Source organism: Nematolebias whitei, chromosome 1, assembly GCF_014905685.2.
Source record: "Nematolebias whitei isolate Nwh7 chromosome 1, NemWhi1, whole genome shotgun sequence".
NCBI classification, from domain to species: Eukaryota; Metazoa; Chordata; class Actinopteri; order Cyprinodontiformes; family Rivulidae; genus Nematolebias; species Nematolebias whitei.
This window is the reverse complement of record NC_056498.1, coordinates 59,986,935-60,013,155: the sequence shown is the minus strand read 5'-3', so window position 1 is coordinate 60,013,155 and position 26,221 is coordinate 59,986,935. Positions and strand designations below refer to the sequence as shown.

The window sequence follows — 26,221 nt, the reverse complement described above, 5'->3', positions numbered from 1 at the left end:
GTTACATCAGACAGAAACGGGAGTGAAATAGCTTGGCTCTATCAGACTTAATTAAAAAAAAAAAAAGATTAGTGTACATCATTTAGCAGGATTACAGTGAGACATTTTTAAATAACACCATGAGGCAGCTGCCTAGAATTACACTGGCAATACAGAGACAAGAAAACAGGAACGGGACAGGTCTAAAAGCATTTAAAAACTAAATCTGTTCTCTAGTCTGCAACCTCACAACAACCAGGACATCTGCAAATAAAAACAAAACACAAAGACCACCGGAAGAATTATTAAAATATTAGCATGCAACTTAAGTGACTAATCTTGGCTTTCGTACAGAATCTTTATTTTCTCAAGACATGAAACGGATAGCCGACTCCACCGCCTGCAGTTCTCTAAATTACAAAATCTGCTCGTGGTAGGTTTAATGTGTGGTTAATTATAGTTTATTCTGTGAACTAAAAGGACCCCCCCACCCCCCACACTGATAATTGAAAACAAAGAGGTTAGAGGTGCCTATCCAAAGTTGAGCTGTAAAACATTTAGTCTGTTTCGTCCAGTGTTGCTGTAATGAGTGTGAACGGAGCAGAGAACCTAACATTGTTGATGTAAGCGGTGCCGACAAGCCCGTCCGAAGTTGAAACACTCCTTTCAGAAATTAGGAAAAAAGTTGCATTCCTACAAGCTTCTTTATTTTTTTTGGCGCAAAGTGGTTTACAAAAGTCATTGTGCCCGCATGTTAAAACAAAGCTCTGCTGCTGAATTTGATTCAGAACAAGTAAAATCTGCTGTTTGTTTTAACGTCTAGGAGTACCTGTGCCTTTGTAAGTGGTTCAGCGGGCAGGCCGAGGGGTTTCGGAGAGGACTCTGTTGCCTTTGGCACACAAGTGCAATTCAGACCCTTGTTCAGATGCAAGAGCTCAGAGGATGAGTTTGTGAAACTGCTGTTTAATAAACAGTTTCCTGTTTATCCATTAGTTCCCAGTCAGCATCCATCAACAGATGCGGCCTTGAAGTCCAGTAAAGTGGGTCAGACCTCGCTCACTGGCAGATCAGCATCATCTATTCCAAAGGGGGTTTCAGGCCTGCGGGGCTCGAAGCTGCTCCGACGTCGCCACGGTGACTCCTCGGAGTTGGCGTTGGTGGTTGCGGGTAGCTGGGTGCTCACTTTGCTAGGTGTGTCTCCTGCAGGGACAGGCGTGCTGGCGTGTGGCTGTGAATGGGGCGTGGCAGCAGGCTCATGAAGTGCTCGCTGTCCCACGCCAGGCTGCGGGCGTGCGCCGCACGTGACAGAATCTCCCCACTCTGGGTAGCACGGTGGCACTGCGGATATGGGCGAGCGAGGGACGGGGGGACCTGCTGGGCTGCGGTAAAACGTGGAGCGGCTGCCGTGTTCCTGCAGCGGAGACAGCGGGAGGACACAGAGAGGTTAACAATCAGCCGGGTGGGGGGGGACGCCGTTAGTGGGGAAAATCAAATCCTGATATGTTTAATCAAAAAGGTTAGAATTAGCACCAGCGCGTGGAGCCTGATTCAGCTCGAAGGTTGTAGAAGCTGAAGATCATGGCATTGAGAGTGAAGATGGTGGTAGTAGAAGAGGTAGCAGGAATAGTGTCAGCAGGTTTTAGTTGGAGTCTAGATAAGTTGCAATGAAAGTTCAAGCCTTTGGGAGCAGTGGCTGGTTATTATTTCACAGCTTTTCAAAATCAGATTTCAATCTCTGAAAAATAAACAGATGCAAGAAAAGAGACAAAACAATAGAAAGCATGAACACAGCAGCCACTGAACAGTTGGTGAAGAGTTAAGACAAACATGGTGGATAAACATCATTGCAAGACTGCAGTGCAGGCATCTGTCACTGTTCCAAATCATCCTAAAGCATAATGTTCGACTCTGCACAGCAGACTCGTACGACTCCTTTTCACTTAGTGATCGCTTAAGGCTTGTAAAATTCAACTTGCAGATGCCAAAGCACTGCAAGTTTATTAGTCGATGCCTTACGCTGAAGCCGAAAGTTCAAAGTTAGGCTCAAACATTTCAGAGGGATTAATGAAGATTCTCACATGAACACACTGTAAACCTGGACAACCACTGCAGTTGTTTAACAGATAAAGTCCTCTGCATGCTGAATTAGCTCTTAGAAACACAAACGCTCTCATGCTAATCAATATTTATAAATAACATTTATCAAGTTTATAGCTTCAGACAAAGTTATAGAACATTAACATGGAAACAGTTAACTTGTCATGTAAATAAAGGAAACATACAGGCAGCGGACAGGAGGGAACAGAAGAGACAAGCAGGAAGTCACACATCTAAGACAGGTACACAGCTGCAGCAGACTGCAGAGAAAACAGGGCATGAAAGGGAGAAGGTGTGAATGACAGCAATAACGACACAGTTGAAAGAAGACGAGCTGGAGGGCAGGCAGTGGGTACACATCTGTAACGAACTGCACATCTATAAACATCATTAATCGGTAAAACTGTTAAAACAGCGTGAGAGAAAAATAAAAACAGTATTTCAGCGTTTTAAAGAGGAAAGCTTAACTGGAGTGGATCAGATGCAAAAGAGACTCAAAGCTTCAAGATTCCAAACTAATGCTGCATGATGATGTCAGAAAAATATATATTGATATTTTACTTTTACTTACTGCTCCCCTCACAAAAAATAAGATTTATATAAAAAAGAATATTTATCTGCAATATTTAATCCCTTAAGTGCGACAGGGTTGATCCCAGGGGTGGTGCAGCTGAATAAAAAACAAAACAAAACATTATTTAAGATGAAAAAAAAAACATTTTTTTTTTACTCTGAAGGATTTTCGAGTGTGTACTGTTTTTATACACTATATAAGAGGACTACTCTTGGAGTGATGCTGACAGGCACAACAAGAAGTTTACACACTGCGTGCTCAGTACAGTAGTCCCTCGTTTATCGCGGGGATCCGTACTCTGCAGACCCGTGATAAGTGAAAAACCACAAAGTAGGAATAGTAGTACAAGTAGTAAGTAGTAGTTTATTTTATCTATCCATCCATCCATCCATAGATATAGATAGATGGATATAGATATCTATCTATATATATATATCTATAGCCATCTATCTATCTATATCTATCTATCTATATATATATATATATATCCATCTATCTATATCCATCTATCTATCCATCTATATCTATATCTCTAAATCTATACATATATCTATCTATCTATATCTATATATAAATAAAGGCATTTTAAACCCTTCCCACACTATTGCAATATTCCAAATGCACTAAGAGCACAGAATGTCATAATTTCAGCTCCCTGCCTCCTCTGCTCTCAGCCTCCTGCAAGTGTGCTTGGCCACGCCCACTTCTCCACTCTGCACAGAGAACAGCTGATCAACTGCAGCAGGAAGTTCATCCTGCGGCAGTAAGGGCTGCATAAAGGTGCAGGAGGAAGCTTTTTCTGCAGCAGGTGCTAAATAATAAAAAAATATTTATTTTAAATAAAAACTTCATGCCGATCATGCGGTTCATCCATCAATCAGTCAATTGTGTGTCATGTCCAATCTTATTTTGAAAAACCGCGATAGAGCGAGTCCACGATAAACCAACCGCAAAGTAGCGAGAGACTACTGTACATCATATTTTATCAGTGTCGTTCCATTAGTCATGTTCGATAATGTTTCTGTTGTGCATGCAGAAATTATAATGTCCGCCTGATGTTGTCGATTCATAAAACCTGTTCACAGAAGACATCCTGACTGCAGCAGTTTTAAGCACAGATGAACTTTATGTTACAGTTTAGCAAATTAAAAGCAAAGGAGGAAGGAGGTCAATAAGAAAAGCAGTAAGAATGGGGGCGTGAAGAGAGGAGGGCCTGCCGAGTTATTGCAGCCATATTTGGGATGTGGTTGCTACTTAGCATAAAAAAATAAAAATGGAGAACATCAGATGGGAATTAAAGTCTGATTTTCTCATAATAGCCGTTTTCACACGTGCAGAGCAGCATTAAAATGTTCTAGAGATGTTTTGGAACAGTATGCAAATACCTGCAGTATTTGTTTGGACTTCTTTGCAGACATCTTTCTTCCAACCATTAAGAACAATATTTATACAGCAGTGGTTGAATAAATGTGCAAATATATTTTCTAATTTTCCAAAAGATTGAGTGGGTGAGCTTATTTTTATCTTGATAACCTCTGTCTTCTATTATTGTGGACACAGTGAAAGACCTCGTTAGATCTCATCTGCTTTCCTTATAAAAAAGCTTTAGCGACATTTTGTTGGATCATGTCCTGCCTCTTTTGCACTTTAAACAAGCGTTCCTCCTCCACACCTTCCTCACATTTCATGCTGTACAAGCACTTCTACAGCAGAAAAGCTCCCACTCTGAAGAGGTAAAAGCGCATGTCTGCACATTCGCCGGAACATATCCGGTGTTCGTGTGTGAAAACGGCTAATATCTAAAACCAAAAGGGCCAGCCAGTGAGAGGAAAAGAAGGTACTGAAAAGGTGAACTTAAGAGCCTTTAAAGGGGATTCAGACGAGCTGACGTACGTGCTGCTGCACTCCCCAATTCGGGACGTATACCTCTGTATACAAGGGTTCGACAGCCGTCTGGCCTGCCGCATCTGCAACAACACAGTGCAAAGCAGGGTTAGAGCAGAAGGGCTGTTTTCCCACCAGGAGAGGAGGCAGTGGAGAGAATGGGACAAACTAAGAACAGTGGGAACAAGAGGCTAGAGAGATCTAGAAGAATAAGCAAGAGAAAAGAAGACGAGGCAAGACAGAAAATTTTAAGAAGACTGAGTCCAGACTAACCACGACTGAGGCAGAGGCTTGAGTTTCATCTGATTAGAAGGTGGTTCGTGTCATCACCTGCCAGGTTCATGCTTTTTTTCTGCACGTCGTCTCCCGACATCAAAACTCGGATAGTTCCAAGTGGTTTGTATCAACCTGAGGACCTGTCTTATTCTCCTTCTACCAGCTTCCCATTCATTTAATGACACACAGTCTGTTGCTTGTCTTATTACTATTTGTTTAAATTGTGATAAAACAGAAATCCAGAAAATTAAGAATACGTTATGACAAGCTCAAAGTGCGCGCTGTAAAATAAGTTTATTAAATTACCTAATAGTGAGCAGTTTAATAGGTAAATTATGCTGCCAGGAGCCCCATTCCCCACAGCTTCATTTTGGCTTTGAATAACTGGTGTAAGTGAGACATAGCACAAACTTTATCTTTATCTCTTATTTTTGGATTTTAGAAATTCACTTCCATATAGTTACAAAATTGACAATTGGGGACAAATCCACAAATGACATGTAGCTAAAACTCTAAGAAGTGATGTCAAAAAGACCTCACCAGAGCTGTGGGGCTTTGTGGAAACAAACAAAGTTGTCTCTTCTCACCACTAGATGTCGCTGTAAATTTCAAGTTCTAGTTTAAGCAATATCCTCCAAAATTTCTGACTCCAGTCAGAATTAAATCTAATTTGAGATGTGATAATGTGTGCAATACATACTGTAGCTGCTGATCTCCCAGGCCCCCTCTGAGCTACAATGGCCCCTGAGACAGCCTTGATCCAGCTGTGCATCTCCTCTGGACTGTCCGCCTAACAGAAGCAGAAAAGAAAATCAACAGGAAGAATGAAAGTTTGGAAAATGAAATCTATCAGGTGTAGAAATCAGAACGATATAACCTGAATGAATAAGAAATTTGGCCATTTGATATCATCAGTAAGAGCTCCAGTGAGAACGTGAATGAACTACATTGAGTGATCAAAATCAGCATACCTGGATATAAAACGTCCTTGATGTGGTGACAACTTCAAACAGATTATCTCTCATCATGATGTCACTACAACAAAGACAAAAACAAGTTGAATCATATTTATTTGATCTAGAACTTGGTCTTATCAGAAAATGTCAGAGCATGCTAAATACCTCTGTTTGCACTCCTGGACTTTGTGAACTTCTTTTAGTGGGATCATCCTCAAAGGCTCTTTCTCCTAACAGCAAGAACAACACTGTTCAAAGCAAAAGCCAAATATCTTATCTGTATGTAAACTACAAAACAAAAAGCCTGAGTTTGATTCTGTTCACAGCCAGAATATCATGAATGTTCCTGGAAGTAGCAGCCTACAAACATCCAACTAAAAAAAACAGACACTTGTAATGTTTTTGTTGAGCGGACAGAGTGTCTGCGACCTTCAGGACTGTTGATGGCCAAATACACAGACAAACTTGTCAAATAGGGGCAGATCCTGACAAGGACAGGGTATGGGATGTACGGGTTGTCCTCAGAAAAGTGTGTGTTGCGTGTGTGTGGGTGTAAGAAAGGCCAGGTTATCAAGGCATGACTGAACGTGTGAAGTGCAGGCAATGAATTCCAGTCTGTGAATAAAACAAGCTGAAGCTCGTCTCGTTGAACCATGTTACTTCATCGAAGACTGTAAGCTTTTAAGCTTATATTTCCACATATATCATGCATAAAAACATTCCTGAAACTCTTCATATTACGTAATTAAAGTTAATTACCAAATCTGACTTGAAGTAACTCAAAGCATTTTCTTCCAAGAGGAAATATCGGCGTTTCCAGTTCCTCATCTGTGGGAAAAGGAGACAAGATGTTCAAATCTATATTTGGTGTGGCTTTTAGAGAAATTAGGAAACATAACGGTTGTGTTATTAATGAAGACATTTTTAGTTTTACATGTGTTACTAAACTGAACAAGGATGATTTTTCACAAAGACTGTTGACCAACAAATTAAAAAAAACTTAACAATACTAGCAGACCAAATGAAATCCATGCAGCCTAACAGAAAATAAGCAGCAGGAGCGTGAAGATAAATTGGTCTCAAAAATCGTCCAAAAAAAAGCCTACAAGATTTGAAAGTGTACCACAAAATTCACAAATACGTAGTTTTTTTAAATGCTCACATTTCAAACTTCAAGTACAAATATGCTACACACAGAAGGTGTCAAACGCGAAGAAGAATTGCTCATTTTGTTTATTTCAGCTCTAAAGTCCACAAAGTTAAACTTTTTGGAATCCTGTACTGTCAATGTAAATGGACTGTACTTATATAGCGCCTTTCTATCTTAATCAAGATACTCAAAGCTCTTTACAACACAATATGTGCCCTCATTTACCCATTCATACAGCACTCTACTGTATCTGTACAAAGACTAATTGGTGCTTTATCACATTCATACAGTGATGGGACACATCAGAGGCAATGAGGTGTTCAGTGTCTTGCATACAGCTGTGTTTGAAATAATAGCAATGTTTACAAATGTAGCTGAAAATGCTTAGAATAGTTGATATCCATGCAATGGGAACACTGTATATTATATTCTAAATCAAACTATGACAAAAAAAATTACTTTTTAAAATCACTTTACAGAAAATGAATGGGCCGTTTAAAATCAGTGTCTGCATTTTGCTTTACAAACTCATATTCACTGTTTAAACTGAACAATCTTTGGAATTTATCATTGCTGTTGATCCATCCATTATCTTTACCCACTTCTTCCATTTTGGGTCACGGGGGTCGCCGGTGCCCATGTCCAGCAATCACTGTGCGAGGGGCGGGGTACACCCTGGACGGGTCGCAAGTCCATCACAGGGACACATAGAGACAAACGAGACAAACAACCATTCACTTTCTCTCACCTAGGGACAATTTAGAGTTACCAATCAGCCTAACATGCATGTTTTTGGTCTGTGGGAGGAAACCGGAGTACCCGGAGAAAACCCACGCATGCACAGAGAGAACATGCAAACTCCACCCAGAAAGGCCCCTGGACCAGGGTTTGAACCAGGGACCTGCTCGCTGAGAGGCAGCAGCTCTACCAGTTGCGCCACCGTGCTGCCCCTTGTTGTTGATCACTAAACTAAATTTAGCTGCATAACCAGTTTCTGAGAAGCGCTTCACATCTGTGTTGCATAGAGTAAACCAACTTCTGGCAGCTGTGCACAGATATTCCAGCCCAGGATGATTCGACAACATTCCACAACTCCTCTACATTTCCGGATTTGGCCTCAGAAACAGCATTTTTGATGTCGCCTCACAAGTTTTCAATCAAATTAAAGACTGGTTGGGCTGGCCACTCCATAACTTTGATTTTGTTGGTCTGGAACCAAGAGGCTGCTTGCTTACTGGTATGTTTGGGGTTGTCTTGTTCAAACACCCATTTGAAGGGCATTTCCTGTTCAGCATAAGGTAACATGATCTCTTCAAGTATTTTGATATATGCAAACTGATCCTGACCCCTTGTATGTGGAAAAATAGGCCCGACACCACAATAAGAGAAACATCCCCATGACATTATGCTTGAACCACCATGCTTGTCTTCAGAGTGCACTGTAGCTTGAATACAGGGTTTGGGGGTCGTCTTACAAACTATCTGCAGCCCTTGGACCCAAAAAGAACAACCTTACTTTCATCAGACCATAAAATGTTTCTCAATTTCTTTTTAGGCCAGTTGATGTGTTGTTCTTTGGCAAACTGCATCCTCTTTAGAATGTCTTTTTTTTAACAGCAGGACTTTGCAGGGGCTTCTTAACAATAGCTTAGCTTCACACAGGCGTTTTCTCACAGTACTCACTGTTAACTTCAGACCTTCTTAGTTCACCCTGGAGCTGATCATTGGCTGCATCTTTGCCATTCTGGCTATTCTTCGATCTAATTGAATAGTAATCTTTCATTTTCTTCCACGTCTCTCTGGTTTTGCTTTCCATTTTAAAGCACTGGACATCATTTTAGCCAAGCAGTCTATGGTTTTCTGCACTTCTTTATACGTTTTCCCCTCTCCAATCAACGTTTTAATCAAAGTACGTTGCTCTTCAGAACAAAGCCTGGAACAACGCATTTTTGTCAGATTTTCAGAGAAATACATGTTCAGTGCTGGCTTCATCCTTAAATAAGGGCCACCTGACTGACACCTGTTTCTTCACAGAAAAAATGACCTCAGAAATTGAACTCCACACTTCTATTATTTGGAAAATGCCTATTTCAATCGTTCAATTACACAGACTCAGGAACATGCACAATATGAATGTTGGTATTTTTGGTTTTCTACGACTCTACTACACCTATTAGTAAATTATTTGCCTTGTGGTACTGGTAATATGATTTATACAAAAACAGTGATGGATCTGGTTAGTCTAATTGGACTGCTACTATTTCGAACGCAACTGAACATGTGTTATTAAAGGGGGTTATGACCTACTGGGCCACATCAGAAATACGTTTTTTTCCAATAAACCGGTAAATCTGGTAAGACCAAGATGTTTGAGCTTTTCACCAGTCTGGAATGCAGCATCACATCTATGGATCCGGATTCATCTACATTTGACAATTTGTACAAGTAGTATATTTCTACTTATGCAGTTTGACATGTGTACATTTTGAAAAACTTTATGCATTTTTGAATAATTTTGAGACTATAGTAGTCCCTTGCTACTTCGTGGTTCGACTTTTGTGGACTCGCTCTTTCACGGTTTTTCAAAGTAAGATTGTACATGACACACGATTGTCAACTTTATTACTCACGTGATGTAATCATGATACAGTAAAAAAGTTAACGAAAAGATAAAATAATACTTTGGATATGCATTGTCATTTTGTAGTTTTTTTCTCAATAAGCTTACACTGTATCACCACTCAAAAGGACTACATTTCCCAGAAGCCCCAACAGTGACACCAGCCGATGGCTTTCTGCTGAAATGGAGGGAAAGTTTTGATCCGATCCAAAAAAGTTTAGTCCTTATTCATAGTGACTTCAGTGCTCAGTGGATGCAGAGAGCCGTACGGAACCAACTGAGAGTTGGACCAGAGCCGGACTTCCAGCCTCACTGGTCAATCCGAGTGCTGCTTGCCAGCCCGGTGTTTTCTGCGAAGCTCACCGGGACGTTTTTTTATCTGGATTTGGACTTGATCGGGACCACTGTGTGGTTTTGTTTGTAGTACGTAGCTAGTGTACAGTACATACATATTGTTAAGATTACGTAAGTTCAAGAGTTTAGAACACTGCAAGAGTGTGAGAAGGGTTTCTAAAGCCTTAAAATATATATAAATACTAAAATAAGTATAGCGTTCCTACTTCGCGGGTTTTCACTTATTGGCGCGGGGGGGGGGGGGGGCCCCCAAAAAAAAAAAAGGACTACTATAATTCTTCTTTATACAAGAGTGGCATACCACAGCTCCTTGCTTGACACAGTAGCCTGACTTGATGATCGTGTTCTCCTGAGCTGGCCTGCTCAGAAAATACGGCAGCTGGTTGTGGGAGCGTTGCATGGCCTCACGCTCCAGTTTGTTAGCAGAGTCACCACCTTCATGCTGAAAGATAAAATTAAGAAAGGTACTGCATTTAAAGCTCGACTAAAGAAAAAAAAAAAAATTTCTACATTCGGACAAAATGTTTTTTGATGCAATCTAAAAAAGATGGAATTTGAAAACCTGAGCTAGATGTATGGCATTGCTGCATTTGGTTTGAATGTTTTAAGTTAAACAAAAGCTAACGCCAAAAATGCCACAAAACCAAAAAGAACCCATCTGTTCTGCTAACTAGAGATCATCTCCAAGAAACAGAACGGTTCTACAAAGAATTGAGCTCTCTAGACCTTCCTGCTGTGTTTTATCTGAAAAAACTAAAAGCCATCCTAAAGATGTTGCCTTTGTTTTGTTTTTGTTGTTCACAAGTCCCATTTAAGAAATTGGAATCAACTTCTTTTGGGGTATTTTTGCCAAATGAACAACTCTGCAATAAATAAAATAACTTACTTTTTTTTTTACATATAAACTAACAGTTTGAAAGTTATATGAGCAGATGAAATAAAGATTCGTAAAGCAATAAAAACTTGCTTCTCAAAATAATAAACAACAAGCAACAAGCCTAATATTGAATAGTGAACAGGTAGTAGACATGTGGTGCTGGCCAACAGTCTTTTTTTTTTGAAGGGAAGCCTCCCCAGCTTGTCCAAAGTCCATTGAGCATGGACTTTGGTTCCCAGCTTGTGTTTTTACTGCAAATAAGCAGAAGTAATGGCGCATGTTATTTATAGAAACATTAAAATAAGCTGGATTAGATCATATTTGTAAGCTGCGGTTGGTCAGGCTTGTTTGAACCTAAAGCCTGAATCTTTCATAAAATCCCATGCCCGTGTTTAGAGAAATGTTTACTTGTGTTTGGGTAACAATGGGCACTCCTCCAATTATTTCTGTTTTGTAGGAAACTTGTTTCTTGGCTCCTACAACGTCAGGCAAAACCTTCTGGTTTTCGGAGTTCTGCTGGTTGTCAGACAATTTTGGCACCTAAGAGAGGGAAAAGAAAAGACAAACACTACTCTGTAACATCCATTTCCTCTTTGCATGGTTAAGTCTTCATGGAGAACAATGGACACGCTCTTCATCCTAAACCTCAGCACAACAATGCAGCATCCTGTTAGTCATGCTTTGACTTACATCTAATACCTTGAAAGTCCTCTTATTCAGTTTAAACAAAAGAGGGGGGGGGGGGGGGGAGAAAGAGCCAGAAAGAAATGATCCACACAGTCAATCAGGAAGAGCTGGCATGTCATGCGTGTGTTTGACTCACAGTGATCTTGGTGGCTTTATTGAGAGCGGTGACCCAGTCCACCAAGTCCTGCTGGTCATTGGCCTGCAGGAAGTACTTCCTCATCTTAGCATTGATGACTAACAGACCATAAAACAGTTGGGACATTAGACAGAGTGAATTTTACTTCAGGCGTCCCTCTCCTGCTGCAGTCAGACAAATTATTATACCATCGATTTGATGCACTATATCAAATTCACACTACATGCCTGAAAGGTCTCGGGTGAGTTAATGACGTTTTCAAGAATTTCTTGTCCATTATTTGGAACTTGCAATAAATATGAAGAGCTGAACTGTTATTTTGACCTTTCTTGTATAACGATGAGCGTCGGAGTGCAGACAGAGACAGGCTTTTCTGGAAAGAAAATTCAGCTGAGGCACAGAAGTTTCCCCACTCAGTACAGCAGCATTGTTTCACCACGTGAACACAGTGATGACTAAGCTAGATTGAGCTCCTTCGTTCATCTAATACAACCAGCAAACACTAAATATGCAAGCAAATTTGGTTCCTTGGTAAACATGAGCTAAACACATTTTTATTCACTAAACTCTTTGGGTATCCAGGATTTAGAAACAGATCCGTCTGCAGTTCTTTGTCATGAATCCCTAAGTTCTGCTGTTCAAAGCCTCCTTGTGTCGTCTGTTTCATTCTGACACTATGGTAATAAATTACATTAAAGCTGAGCTGGTATAACTGTCAAGGGCAAGCTGTAAAAGGCACAAGGCAAACATTGTCTCATATTCATTCTAGTTCTGCGTGCTTCATCCAGCTTTAAGACCATATAAAACCTCTCTGTCCCCCAATCCCACTAAATAAATCAGTCTTATTTAGATGACCAGCATAAGATATTTTAACAGTTTTAACTTTCTACAAATGTGTTGACCAAGTGCAGTGGACTCTTGAGCACTGGGATAACAAATCTGGGAGAAGGGCCATCAACAAGACTTTAATGGAAAACGCTGCCAGGCATTAAAGCTATACATGCACTACTTATACCTCCCACAATACAAAGGATATCAGTTCTGGAACAAAACAAACTACAGAAGGAAATAGTTTTCTTACTTTAAAATAAATCTGTAAACGTGACAGCCACAGAGTTTTTTTTTGAATACCTCTATATTTCTTCTTGAATTGCTCAAGGCATAAAGGAGGGAGGGGCAGGATTTGTGGATATCAGTACAACATATGGTGCACAGTTTAAAAATAACTTCATACATCTAGGAATCAGGTTCCGATTAGGATGCCGGCATCCTGTTGAAACCTCAACAGTGGTGTACACATAGCCGCACAATATGTACACACGCACACAGTCAACTTCTGGTCATACTAGTATTTCCTGTGCCTGAATCTGATGTAAGGAGCGGCGAGACGTTCGTAAACAATAACAAGGATGGGAGTTTATTCCTAAATAACCCAATGATGGTTCTTATTTATGAAATACTTTTCACTTTCATCTTGCCCACAAAGGAGTGTCAAGTCAAGGACAGATGGAGACACATGTATTTCTTTGTTGAAAGCTAGCCCCCATGGGATGGGATGACGAGTGATTTAAAGAAACCTTATGTCTCTGGCATGAATTAAATCTAAAAACAGAGGATGTCCGAGCCAATGAAAAATAGTTTGCTTTCAGTGTAAACTAGACGTAAAATGAAATCATTTAATCAAAAGTATAATAAGAACACATTTACTTGGGTCAATTTTATTTAAAGGATGCAGTTTTTCCTCAAATACTTAAAAGAAACATCTCTAAGAATTGGTCTTTTCAATTAGTGTTGATCTGTAATTATCTCCTTTTGCATGGAAATCCTAAAGATTACTAAAAATGTCAATGTTCAATCTTGGAAAAACCCTAAAAGTGATACAACATCCACATTTTAGTCTAAATTAAACTCAACTTGGCTTTTAAGGCCCATGCATTCTCAAAAAGCAGAACAATGCAGACAGGTAGGGTTTTGGTAAGTTTATGCCATATTCTGATTTTTATTTGTTTATTTTGTAATGTAACAATTTGAGATTCCAGTTGCCTACAAGAAGACTTTGAGGCAACATATTTTAAATGCTTTATCTACAAGGAAAAAAAATGTTGCAAAAGGGTGTCAAAAGTTGAAAAGTCCAGACAGAAAATGCTTAAAAGTTTGGTCTCAAGTGAACCTTAATGTTTTTAGTGTTAAAATACTGAAGTGGGTAGGAGTTACATTGTGCATAAGAGCAGAGGTAGGTGTTTTTTAATTTTATATTTTTTATATTTTTCACATCCAAAGAGGTGCAGATTGCAAATCCTGGTGAGCGTGGGGACCGATTTTATCCACCACTAGGCACAATGATGGAGCCAGGGGATGGCCGATGAAGGCTGGATTGCTCTCTTTGGGTCGAGGGTGAGGTTCTGCCTCAAGTGAAGGAGTGCAACTATCTCGGAGTTTTGTTCATGAATGAGGGAAGATTGGAGCATGAGATTGACAGCGATTGGTGCAGCATCTGAAGTATTGCAAACTTGGCGCTGGTCCTTTGTGGTGAAGAGGGAGCTGAGCCATAAGGCAAAGCTCTGTGTTTACCAGTTGGCCTATGTTCCTACCCTCATCTATGGTCACGAACTCTGGGGTAGTGACCGAAAGAACAAGATCGTGGATACAGGTTGTTGAAATGAGTTTCCTCCGCAGGGTGGCTGGACTCCCCTTTAGAGATGGGGTGAAAAGTTCAGTTATCTGGAAGAGACTCAGAGTAGAACCGCTGCTCCTCCACATTGAGAGGAGCCAGTTGAGGTGGTTCGGGCATCTGATATGGATGCTCCCTGGGCGCCTCCCCTAGGGAGGTACTTCAGGCATGTCCGACTGGGAGGAGAGCCCGGGGTACTCAAGACATGCTAGAGAGACTTTGTCTCTCAGTTGGCCTGGGAATGCCTTGGAATCCTCCCAGAAGAGCTGGAAGAGGTGGCTGTGTAAAGATGTCTGTCCTCCCTGCTCAAGTCGCGACCAGACTTCAGAACAAGCAGAAGATAATGGATGGATTTGTGCACATTGCTTATTTGTTCAAGTTAGCCAGCTAGCAAGGTCTACATATATATGGAAGCTGCCATCTTGGATTTAGACGTGGCAAGCCAGTTTTTGACAGCAACATTTCTTACGCCTAGAAGCAGACACACATCAAAATGGAAGTCGGTATCTCACTTATTTCTCAAGTTATTAACTCGCATGACAAACTAACAAACAAATGGAGGGTATTTCCAATTCCCCTTTTTTACTCCGCGACAGAGGACAATAAACCGTCAGAAATTATGTTAAATGTCAACTCAACCACTACACTATAAATCCTAACTATACTAACAACCACTGAAAGGTAAACTGGTCAAACATAAACCCAGATCACTAACTGCTGCAGCTTCCTGCATCTTTGTGTTGACTAAAACACAGTAACTAATGAGGCTGCCAATGTAGGGAGCAGTGTTAGGCCAAATTAAACAGGGGAAAACAGTAAACGTTCTTTCGTTTCGTTCACTTAGTGAAGTTTGACAAGCTTATTCATTAACATTTTTGAGCAAGCCGTTTCATCATCATAATGTCAGCAGATGAAATAAGTTTACATTTTATTGAATGATAGCAAGATTAGGCTGTTAAGTGCTTACTTACCAAAGCAGAACTCGGCTTTTGGTCTTAGCTTAGTGGCATCGCTGACCTAAAGGTGGATTAATCCCAAAGTTATCTTCCTTGTCTAACTAAATTATAAATAATTAAACAATTTCTATACAGTCATATTACAGTAGCCTCAAAAAATGCTGCGGTGGCATTTCTGCTTACCTTAGAGATGTGAGCGAGCTTGAGCGAGCCAACACTGTCTGTACCAACAGGCAAGTTCTATGGAAAATTGGTCAAAATAATAGTAAAAAAACATATATGCATTAAAATTGAAGGATCAACGTTTTTAATAGTTGAAGCTTGTGTAAAACAATGTCATCAGGTGAAGAAATGTTCAGCAAAGCGCGACAGTATTATAAAGTGCAACTTGGCCGAATTCATTAGTTAATATCAGAGCCTAGTTGTATTTTTCAAACTTGGAGACCTCGATTTAACATAATTAAAATTTTATCTTTTTCAATTTATAAAAAGAGAGGGACTTAATTATTTAAGTTTTTTCCTGTAATACATTATTTATAAACCGTTCATGTAAAAGCATCTTAAAACCAGCATGGAGAAAAAAAAAATTAAACCAAGATTTACACACAAACAAAAAAAGAATATTGAAAGAACACAGAGCAGACTGTGGCAACACTTTTAGTCTGAAACACTGCTGCTAAAGTTGTGGACTAATTTAGACAATTAAAACAAAAAGGCAAATCTCAGGTTTAAACTTAAAATACAACCAGCCCCATTTTAAATGATTTACAGCGGTGTCTGCCAGCAGCTAAAACAGACACACCACTTTCCTTAGACACTTGTGCCTAAAATATGTGCTTCCCAATTCTGTCAGCTAGAATTACATAATTACAACTTCTCCTATCCTCATGGGGCTGCCTGGCATTGGAAACATTTTGAGTGTACTGAACTGTGTGCTCAATGAATGGAGCGTGCTTACCAAGAAGATGCCTGTGTTTGCATAAGAACTGATCATCTCTCAAGCATGATATATGATGTGTAGTTGGTTGAAGTTCTCCGATTTTACATCCCCTGGTTAAACATTTGCCTGTGCAATTTTTCTTATCTCTTCTAAGAAACAAAGCTAGAAGCTAAGCTAACACAGTTCTGTGTAATTACCTGTGGGTTGTCCATGAACCACACCAAGCTTCCCTGCTGGGTGTCCAGTATGAAGTAACGACGCAGGAACTTGCCGCTGCTCTCATTCTCCTCAATGTCCAGAAAGCCACAGATGCGGTTCTGTCGGTCCACATAAGGCATCTTGCCACTCGGACATTCCCTGGCCTGCTGAGGCCAGGAGGGGAGACGGAGTAGCCTGGGCGAGCGGTTCTGGGAGGAATTCCCTTCAGGACGCAGAGAGAAACAAGAAGAAAAAGAAATGTGTGGGGCGGGAAAAAGGAAACGAGGGATTTCAGTTGTCTTTTCGTGGTTAGCTTTGCTCTCTCCTTCCCCCTGCATGCACAGTCTGTGGTCTCGCTGCCACCTGGAGCTCACCAGGCTAGTCAGCGAGCAGATCACGTGACACAAACCACAGCCCTGTCTTTATCCTTTTATACCAGCCTCACCCACCCTCTCTCCTCGAGTCGCTTTTTCCCCTGTCTGAAACACATACTCAACACACTCTCTCGTCTACATCCTCCAACCCCTTTGCTTTCTCTCCCCCACCCCCACATCTCCTTTTTCACTTTCTGAGTTTCCTCCTCCTGACTGCTCACTCATCTGATTTGGCAAGCCTCTGTCCAGCCCCTTCTGTCTCCTCCCACCTGCAACTGAGCACTCGCTTTAAGCATCGTCAAAAAAAATAGAAAGGACACAGCCGCATTCAGCCATGTTTGACACAACTAAAGGATCGGTGAAGGACAGAATGTGTAGTATTTAACCTGAATTAGACACATCCCTGAGATATACTGCCTCGTGCTATTCAATAAAAAGTAAATGATTAAAGGTGCCTTTGTGTGTAAATGATTAAATCTCAATGTCGGAGCTTGTGTGGGTGAATAGTTACTGGAAGCACATCATTGCAACAGCCTGTTAAGGCTTCTCCAACAGAACACAAAAAAACGGGACTGAGATGAGTCGGTGGAAAGCAAAGAAAGACGCTCTTTCTCCACGACATTACGAGGGCTGTGTGGGTGACCAGGAGGCAAAGGAAAGGACAAAAGGCCTGGTTGTTTTGTGCAGACTGTGTTGCGAGCATCTCAGTCTAGTGCCTGGTCTGCATGTACCCGAGATGTCCCATTTGACACGCAGGCATGAGGAAAGAGGCAGCACTCAGCGGCAACTAGCTCAGCACCGCACAAACAACGATTGTCATAAGCGAGACCAACCAGTGGAGTTTAGTGATCCTGCAAATGAAGTGCACGAGTTAGCTACAAGCGTGCATTTTAGTGATGATATTTAAGGTAGGGAAAACTGAATAAAACTGAAACAGGCATACGACTGATTTTAAAGTGAAGAGACAAACCAGTATTCTTACAAATAATTACATTAGGGGTGCACCAATTGCAGTTTTCTGGCCGATCAACGATTTCTAAAAAGTCTGACCTGCCGATTCCAATTTTGGCCGATACCGACTTTGTTTTGTAAACGACACTGTCAAGTGTTACAAGGTCACAATGCACCTTGAATTTTCCAATCTTATTTTATTGAAAAAACATACCCTTGAACAATATCTTGGAAACAATACCAATTTGTTTTATCTGGCCATGAGGTAATGCTCTGAAATATAAATGACGTTTAGACAATTGTTGTTAAAACAAAACAAAAAAACATCTGTAAAATCGGTTTCTCATGCAAGTATCGGCCGATTTCCCATTTCCCAAAATTAAGGAAATTGGGGCCGATTTATCGGTGCACGTCTAACTTAAATCTCATATTTATTGCTCACTTAAATACTAAAACACATTTTCATTACAAACAATTCCTTCTTCCTATGAATAAATAAAAAACATTTCAAAGCAACTGCATAAGATGACTGTGCAGATTCTCAGTCATCAAGGTCATGGTGATTTAATTGCATAGGAACACATTTTTAGGTCAGAATACACACCCGTTAACATAAATCACTGTTGGACCTACCGACTTTAACATTCCTATTTTTTGTGTTATTTGAAATGGTCTTTTCTTGCTTGCACTATTGCACTGCATTTTGACAGCTAGACGAGTGTGCTCCAAGTATATATGTAGCCTATTTCTCCAAGTAGACACTGCAACAGATTTGGACAGTTTGTTGGATAAGGAGCCCAGGCTGTTTTCTTGGATTCTTAGAAGTGGATGAAGCTCAATTTTTTCAGCCATTATATCAGTTTTCAGCAGCCACCTTACCCTCTCAATATCGTTATCAGTGATAAGACAAAATTTCCATATCAGTCAGGCTCTAATTTTCAGTAAATGTGGCTGTTTTTGCAGCTAAACAAAAGCAGAGGTTGACATAAGTGATTTCTGTTTGTAGTAATAGTAAATCCAATCTTTGTTTGCGTACTTGTTCTATTTTACCCATGCCACACACCAAAATTGAAGATGGTACTTCTCATTTATTTTTCAAGTTATGCTCACAACACGGACAGACATTTATAACATCAGCTAACTTGGGTTTTGATATGGCAAACCAATTTTTGAAAGGAACCTTCCTTACATCTGTATGTAGCCACACACAACCAAAAAAAAAAAAAAAAAAAGATGTCTGCAGTTCACTTGTTTCAAGTTGTCATGCATACAACATGCATGCACGCACAAACATACGGTGTTTCCAATTCTGACTCTTTGCTCCGTAACTGCGGACAATTAAAACGTTTTTCTTGAAAACACATTTCTACACAAACAGAAATTTAATTTCTGCTTATGATGTTCAAGTAGAAAAAAAATAGCAATAAGTCAAACTCTTAGCCTGATATACAATCAGATATTCTCATTTTAACGAAAACAACGTTAAAGTTTATCGTCTACCTTATTTCTTGACAGAGTTGTTTGTGATTTACCAACCTTTTTCCTCCTTCGAATATTTATCCAGGAAGCCCAGTTCTAGTTTAACTTTACAGGTGCTGGTCATAAAATTAGAATATCATGAAAAAGTTGATTTATTTTAGTAATTCCATTCAAAAAGTGAAACATGTATATTATATTCGATCATCACACACAGAATGATATATTTCAAATGTTTATTTCTTTTAATGTTGATGATCATAACTGACAACTAATGAAAACCCCAAAATCAGTATCTCAGAAAATTAGAATGTTGTGAACAGGTTCAATATTCAAGACACCTGGTGCCACACTCTAAATCAACTAATTAACTCAAAATACCGGCAAAGGCCTTTTAATGGTCTCTCAGTCTAGTTCTGTAGGCTACACAATCATGGGGAAGACTGCTGACTTGACTGTTGTCCAAAAGACAACCATTGACACCTTGCAAAAGGAGGGCAAGAGACAAAAATGCCATTGCTAAAGAGGCTGCCTGTTCACAGAGCTCTGTGTCCAAGCACATTAATAGAGAGGCTAAGGGAACGAAAAGGTGTGGATGAAAAAAAGTATAGAAGCAATAGGAATAACCGCACCCTAGAGAAATGAGAAACAAAACCCATTCCAAAATGTGGGGGGATATTCACAGAGGGAACTGTAGCTGGCGTCAGTGCTTCAAGAACCACCACGCACAGACGTATGCAAGACATGGGTTTCAGCTGTCACATTCCTTGTGTCAAGCTACTCTTGAACAAGAAACAGTGCCAGAAGCTCAAGACACCTGGGCTCAAGACAAATAGGACTGGACTGCTGCTGAGTGGTCCAAAGTTATGTTCTTTGATGAAAGTAAATTTCGCATTTCCTTCGGAAATCAAGGTCCCAGAGTCTGGAGGAAGAGAGGAGGCACAGAATCCACGTTGCTTGAGGTCCAGTGTCAAGTTTCCACAGTCAGTGATGGTTTGGGGTGCCATGTCATCTGCTGGTGTTGGTCCACTGCGTTTTTTGAGGTCCAAGGTCAACACAGCCATCTACCAGGATGTTTTAGAGCACTTCATGCTTCCTGCTGCTTACCAACTTTATGGAGATGCAGATTTCATTTTCCAACAGGACTTGGCACTGAGGCACAGTGCCAAAGCTACTAGTTTCTGGTTTAAGGACCATGGTATCCCTGTTCTTAATTAGCCAGCAAACTCGCCTGACCTTAACCCCATAGAAAATCTATTGGGTATTGTGAAGAGGAAGATGCGATATGCCAGACCCAACAATTCAAAAAGCTGAAGGCCACTGTCAGAGCAACCTGGGCTCTCATAATACATAAGCAGTGTCACAGACTAATAGACTCCATGCCATGCCACATTGCTGCAGTAATCCAGGCAAAAGGAGCCTCAGTTAAGTAATGAGTGCTGTACATGCTCATACTTTTAAAAGTTCAAACTTTTCAGTTGGCCAACATTTCTAAAAATCTTTTTTTTTATTTTTATTGGTCATAAATAATATAATTTTCTGAGATACTAAGTTTGGAATTTTCATTAGTTGTCAGTTATAATCATCAACATTAAAATAAATAAACATTTGAAAGAGTTTCTGTGTAATGAATGAATATTGTCAGTCAGTTTTTTTTTATTTGTCATTCACACCACATGTGGTACATGTGGTGGAACGAAATTGTGTACACAGGGTCCCAGTTACAGCTAACAATAAAATACAAAAGAACAACAGTAATAAGATCTAAGATATGACCTAAGAAAAACAAAAAATATGATAAGCACTAATAAAATAACATAAAAACAATACGCTGAACAGCAGCACAAACATGAGTGTGTGAGCAGATGAGCAGGAAAAATACAGCAACATGAACACGAAAACAGATCAGCAGCAACATGATGTGATTTTTCACAGTGATTATTCTGGTTAGAGATTTGTGAGTCTAACAGCCTCAGGGTAGAAGCTGTTTCTCAGTCTAGTGGTTCTACACTTCATGTTCCTTAACCTCCTTCCTGAGGGGAGCGGTGCAAAAAGTGTATGTGCTGGGTGAGTGGGGTCCTTCATGATGCAGGTGGCCCTCTTCCTGCATCTGGAGGAGCAGATGTCTGATGGTGGGGGGGTGGGGGCTGACTCCAACAGACTTCTGTGCAGCCTTCACCACTCTCTGCAAAGCCTTTCTTTCTGCAGCTGTGCAGCCTCCATGCCACACGTTGATGCTGGAGCACAGGATGCTCTCCACTGCACACCTGTAGAAGGAGGTGAGGACTGAGCTTCTCAATCTAGCTTGTCTCAGCTGCCTGAGGAAGTAGTCTCTGATGAGCTTTCTTGATCAGGCTGGTGGTGTTGTTGCCCCAACTGAAGTTGTTATTCAGGTGCACACCCAAGTACTTGTAGCTGGAGACCATTTCCACCACAGATCCTCTTATGTTCGGGGGGGGAGGTGTGTTTGTTCCTTCTGAAGTCCACGATCATCTCCTTCGTCTTTTTCACATTGATGTGAAGGTTATTCTCTTTGCACCAGCTCTCCACGTGTTCCACTTCCTGCCTGTAGCTGGACTCGTTGTTTGTGATGCATCCCACCACCACTGTATCATCTGCAAACTTTGTAATGTGACAGCCTGGATGGGTAGGTGCACAGTCATATGAGCAGAGTGAACAGAAGAGGGCTCAACACACAGCCCTGAGGGAAGCCAGTGCTGAGGGTTATGGTGGAGGAAGAGATGTTGTGGATCCTCACTGACTGCGGTTTGTCTGTTAAGGAGTCTAGGACCTAGTTGCAAATGGAGGAGCTTAATCCTAGTGTGAATAGTTTGTCGATCAGGGTTTGGGGGATCATGGTGTTGAAGGCAGACGTGAAGTCCACCAAGAGCATACAGACGTAGGAGTCCTTCTGCTCCAGGTGGGTGAGAACAGTGTGGACCACAGAGGAGAAAGCATCTTCTGTAGATCGATTCTTGTGGTATGCGTACTGGTGAGGGTCCTGTTGATGTTGATTGTTGTTTTGATGTGGGTCATGATCAGTTTTTCGAAGCATTACGCGACTATCAGGACGAGGGCTACTGGCCGGTAGTCATTCAGACCAGTCACTGTAGAGCTCTTTGGGACTGGGATGATAGTTGCGGTCTTCAGGCAAGTGGGAACTGTTGCAGGGTAAGTGAGTAGTTAAAGATATCGGCCAGCATCTCGCATGTTTCACTTTTTGAACGGAATTACTGAAATAAATCAACTTTTTCATGATATTCTAATTTTATGACCAGCACCTGTATGTCATCTTAACTTACCGTAAAGTATTTACACTTTAAAGACGGTTGTAAATGTGTCTGGAATTGTACCAGCCACTTAACAAATGCCATTGTGATATGATTAACATTCTTCACTGTCAGCAGTTTTTAACCATTCCGACTAAAGATTTTAATTTAACAAGCCTTTTTAAAAGAGAGTTAGAATTATTTTTGAAGTTGTTCACGTTTAAAAATATTCAAAATATGTATGATTTTATTTAAAAAAAAGAAAATGGTTAACAGCATTAACACAGCGTTAACCTGAATCCTCCTAAACTTCAGTTACCTCACAAGTTTAGGATGTACATGTACAGTAGTTCCCACAATTCTCAACCAGATGTGTGCAACACAATATTGCTGCCATCTTGGTAGGCAAGCCAAGCACTAGACACAGTGGCTTCAAAACAAACTAAACATAGGTGTATAGATAGTCTTGAGCAATGTGTGAGGGAAATATACATGCAGAAGATTGCTACTGATGAGATTGACCCATATGAAGTGAATGAGTTTGAGAGTTAGATAATTGGTCGGTGCAACGCATCAACACAGTTTGGAGGTTTAGCACACAACATAGCTGAGTTATCTACAGTAAAGATGTTCTAAATCGTAAACTGAGTAGTTCTACATTATTTAACAAAATGTATCAGATTTAGGATGTTTTCGAAGGCTTATCCTGGCGGTTGACAAGTCAAAAGTTGCTGTCAACATTATACGGGTTTCCTGATTTTTGGATTGTCAGCCCCTAACCCTATCAACATGGTGACTAGCAAAGTGCCCACATGAGTGACAGCACATAACTATCTGATCATTTAATTGTCTTGGGGTTAGTCATATTTGTTCATTCGTCTCACTTGTTTCTTGCCTTTAGCAGACACAAAAACACAATTTTAACTCTGGCAGTTAAGATGTAAAGCTCAAACTAGGTGTGGTAGTAGCTGAAACTCATCTCCAACACGTACTCTGAGAAGTAATTGATCACTTAAGAATGTTCCTCTCATTTGTTTGTGTTTCAGATGACTGGCATTTAGTACAACGCTGGTTCCGTTCCCCTTATCATATTTAACATACCGGTAGTTTCACCCTTAGCAATAGTTTAAAAAATAAACTCGTCATTGGGAGCTTATCTGACAATACTTTTCATCAACAGTTTAAAACTACTGCACATTGTGGTTTTCTTTTATTCCCTTCTTCCTAGAACGAAATTGTGACAGAGCGTTCTTCTACTTTGTACAACTATTCTTGGTAAATGGGGAAAAAAGGGTTTCTTGTATGGTTAATGTTGCAGTATCAAAAACTGACATCAGATAAAACGGAGAAAACACTCAAGTTCAGTCAAACAATGACAACATGTGACAGATGACTTCTTCACAGCCAACATATCCCCATTCTATCCATTTGTTGAAAGGTTTTGTCAACTGTTACATGACAAGCAACTTGTCTTAGGGAGCCTGTACTTTAGATTTAAAATCTCAGATCAGTTAGGAAACAGAAGAATAAGCGCTATAAACTTAGGGGCTGCCTGAGTTCAACATAAACTACAAAACAAATCACTAAGAAATACATTATAGTGTCCGTGATGATAAATGTGCCTTTTAAAACTTTAAATAAGAAAGGTGTAAAGAAAAGACAACATGAACAAAATCAATTGGAGCCTCAGTCAGTGTGGATCAGACTGTAGGTGTGGGACTAATCATGGTTTTTAATGGGGCATATAAGGGCTAGCAGGTTAGACAAGTTGGTTTTTATAGGAAAAGGTGGGTATTTGGGGACCAAGGATAATGCTCAAAAAGATGAATGGATCCTCAGTTACAGCCCACAACCAACCACCCCAAATGTTTACCCAAATAAAAAAAATGCACTGCCAGACTTCAATTAACACTGGGAAATGTGTAACTACAACACGTTAGCGTTTAGTGTTAGCATTATCAACAGTAGCTCACTGTTCAGGAGCGATAGGGCACAGATTAGCTTAGCACAACTGTTAGCTGACTCGCACGATGCCAAATACTAATACAACAGTTTTATACGGTTACAGACACACCCTAAAGCTGTTCGGACTTACCGATACTTGGCTGTTTCTTCAAACAAGCTTCGTCATCTTCGTTAAAACCAGGCTAAAAACACACACAGGCGACTGGAATTAGCCAGCTTCGTTCGCAAAATACTCCCCGAGTCGAAACTTCACCAAAAGCCAAACACAGACAAACAAAACAAATGTCCCACGGTAACTTATCCTGTAACTGAAAAAAAAAAAAGAGCTTACCTCGATGTGTCCCTTCCTGTAAAAGCCACGCTTCGGCGATTTAGTTATAATATTCGTCCTCTACGTCTCGGTCCATCTCGGATTCGGAACCGAACACAGCTGCTAACGTTCTACTGCAGAGTGCGAACCCGACAAAGATCGTCTGTTGTGAAGATGATCACTCCGAAGCTAAATCATGAACTGAAAACGCTAGCTAGCTGGATGGATTTTTTCAGTCACTTCGATGCTTTTCATAGCTTGACCGCCGTTCACAAATTTTGCTTACTTATTTCAAGAACACATAAACCACCAATATGTGCGGATTCTGTTTCTCATTCAGTTGTATTTTTTACCCGGTCATTGTGCCTTTACAATTAATACTTTTAAACAAAACTACTACTTAAATATCTATATTTCGCATTGTTTGTAAAGAAAAGAAAAGCGGAGTAAGAGGTCTGTCTTTTATATTACCATACTGTCCTCCGTTTTAAAATTAACACTAAAACGGGGGTTTAGCGCCATCTAGTGTTGCTAAATTGAAACAAATTATAGTTTTTTTCATTCTCTGTAACATTTTGCAATTTCGCTCCAGTAACTGATTTTTGCCAACTTGGTCAAGAAAGCATTACTTTATTTACCTACATGCCATCCGTGCAATGTAATAATTTTACATTTTTGATAGTTATTTTTAATCTCTTTTTAATGTTAATAGTTGCAGCAAACACCAATGCAAATATGTACGTGCATTTTTAGCTGAAATAAACTTCATGTTTTTCGTTTTCTACATTCGCCTTAGAATCTAGCTGTTTTTTTTTGTTACCTTTTTTCTTTTAGCCATCCTATTTGTAAAAAAAACAACAAAAAAAACTGCAGTATGACTTTTTATAATTGTTTATTGTTGTTGTCCATTGTCGTCATCTTTCTTTGTTGAAATCAGGTCTCTCTTGTAAATGAGTCCTCGAGACTCATTGGGATTACCTGTCTAAATAAAGGTTGAATGAATGAATTAACATTATTAAAATGTGTTAACCTATTATAAAAGAAAAATGAAGGCTTTTTTTTTTTTTTTTTAGGGGCGGTGAAAACAAGAAAATGTTTGAAGGGAGGAGGGGGAAGCCTGTTGCTGCAGCTGATGTGCTTGTTAACTTTCAGTCTGCTGCTGCTTTTCAGGTGGCTCTGAAGGAGGAGGCAACGATGGAGGATGAGGAGGGGGACACCTACCCGGAGGTCAGACATTTCTCTCAGCTGCTGCCTGCTCCCAGGTTCCGCTCCCACAGTGACACCTCGGGTTTCCGCAGCAGGGTGCTGTTCAGGCTCCGGGGGGCCCGATCAGGTATGTCTGACCCTCACCTGCAGTGCAAACACCCCATGATTAAAGTTCAATAAGGCAAACAGCTAAACAAAATTTGATGGGTGGTGCATTTGTTTAAAATAACCACAGTAAAAAATATCTGACTTCACTCTTTTCATTAGACAGCATCTCAAACGACTTCCTGGTCGTTCACAAGAATGTCTTGCTTT

The 26,221-nt window shown here is 40.3% G+C and overlaps 1 protein-coding gene across 3 annotated transcripts; it reads right to left on the bottom strand.

Moving 5' to 3' along the window:
• Nucleotides 1–510: 510 nt before the first annotated feature.
• LOC119418726 (pleckstrin homology domain-containing family A member 1) lies at nt 511–24,855 on the bottom strand. 3 transcript variants are annotated; one of them, XM_037686069.1, is made up of 14 exons: nt 24,722–24,855; nt 24,521–24,572; nt 16,355–16,564; nt 15,401–15,457; nt 15,233–15,278; nt 11,591–11,688; nt 11,176–11,307; nt 10,192–10,332; nt 6,526–6,594; nt 5,932–5,996; nt 5,782–5,845; nt 5,511–5,600; nt 4,544–4,617; nt 1,073–1,390 (listed from the first exon to the last, which is right to left on the bottom strand). In XM_037686069.1, the coding sequence occupies exons 3-14, from the start codon at nt 16,493–16,495 to the stop codon at nt 1,159–1,161; spliced, it is 1,209 nt and encodes a 402-aa protein (XP_037541997.1). In that variant the 5' UTR covers nt 16,496–16,564; nt 24,521–24,572; nt 24,722–24,855; the 3' UTR covers nt 1,073–1,158. The 3 variants fall into 3 exon arrangements, with proteins under 3 accessions (XP_037541991.1, XP_037541997.1, XP_037542002.1); XM_037686074.1 differs by lacking the exons at nt 1,073–1,390; nt 4,544–4,617 and adding exons at nt 1,585–1,714; nt 2,262–2,336; XM_037686063.1 differs by lacking the exon at nt 4,544–4,617 and having other exon boundaries at nt 511–1,390.
• Between the last annotated feature and the right edge of the window lie 1,366 nt (nt 24,856–26,221).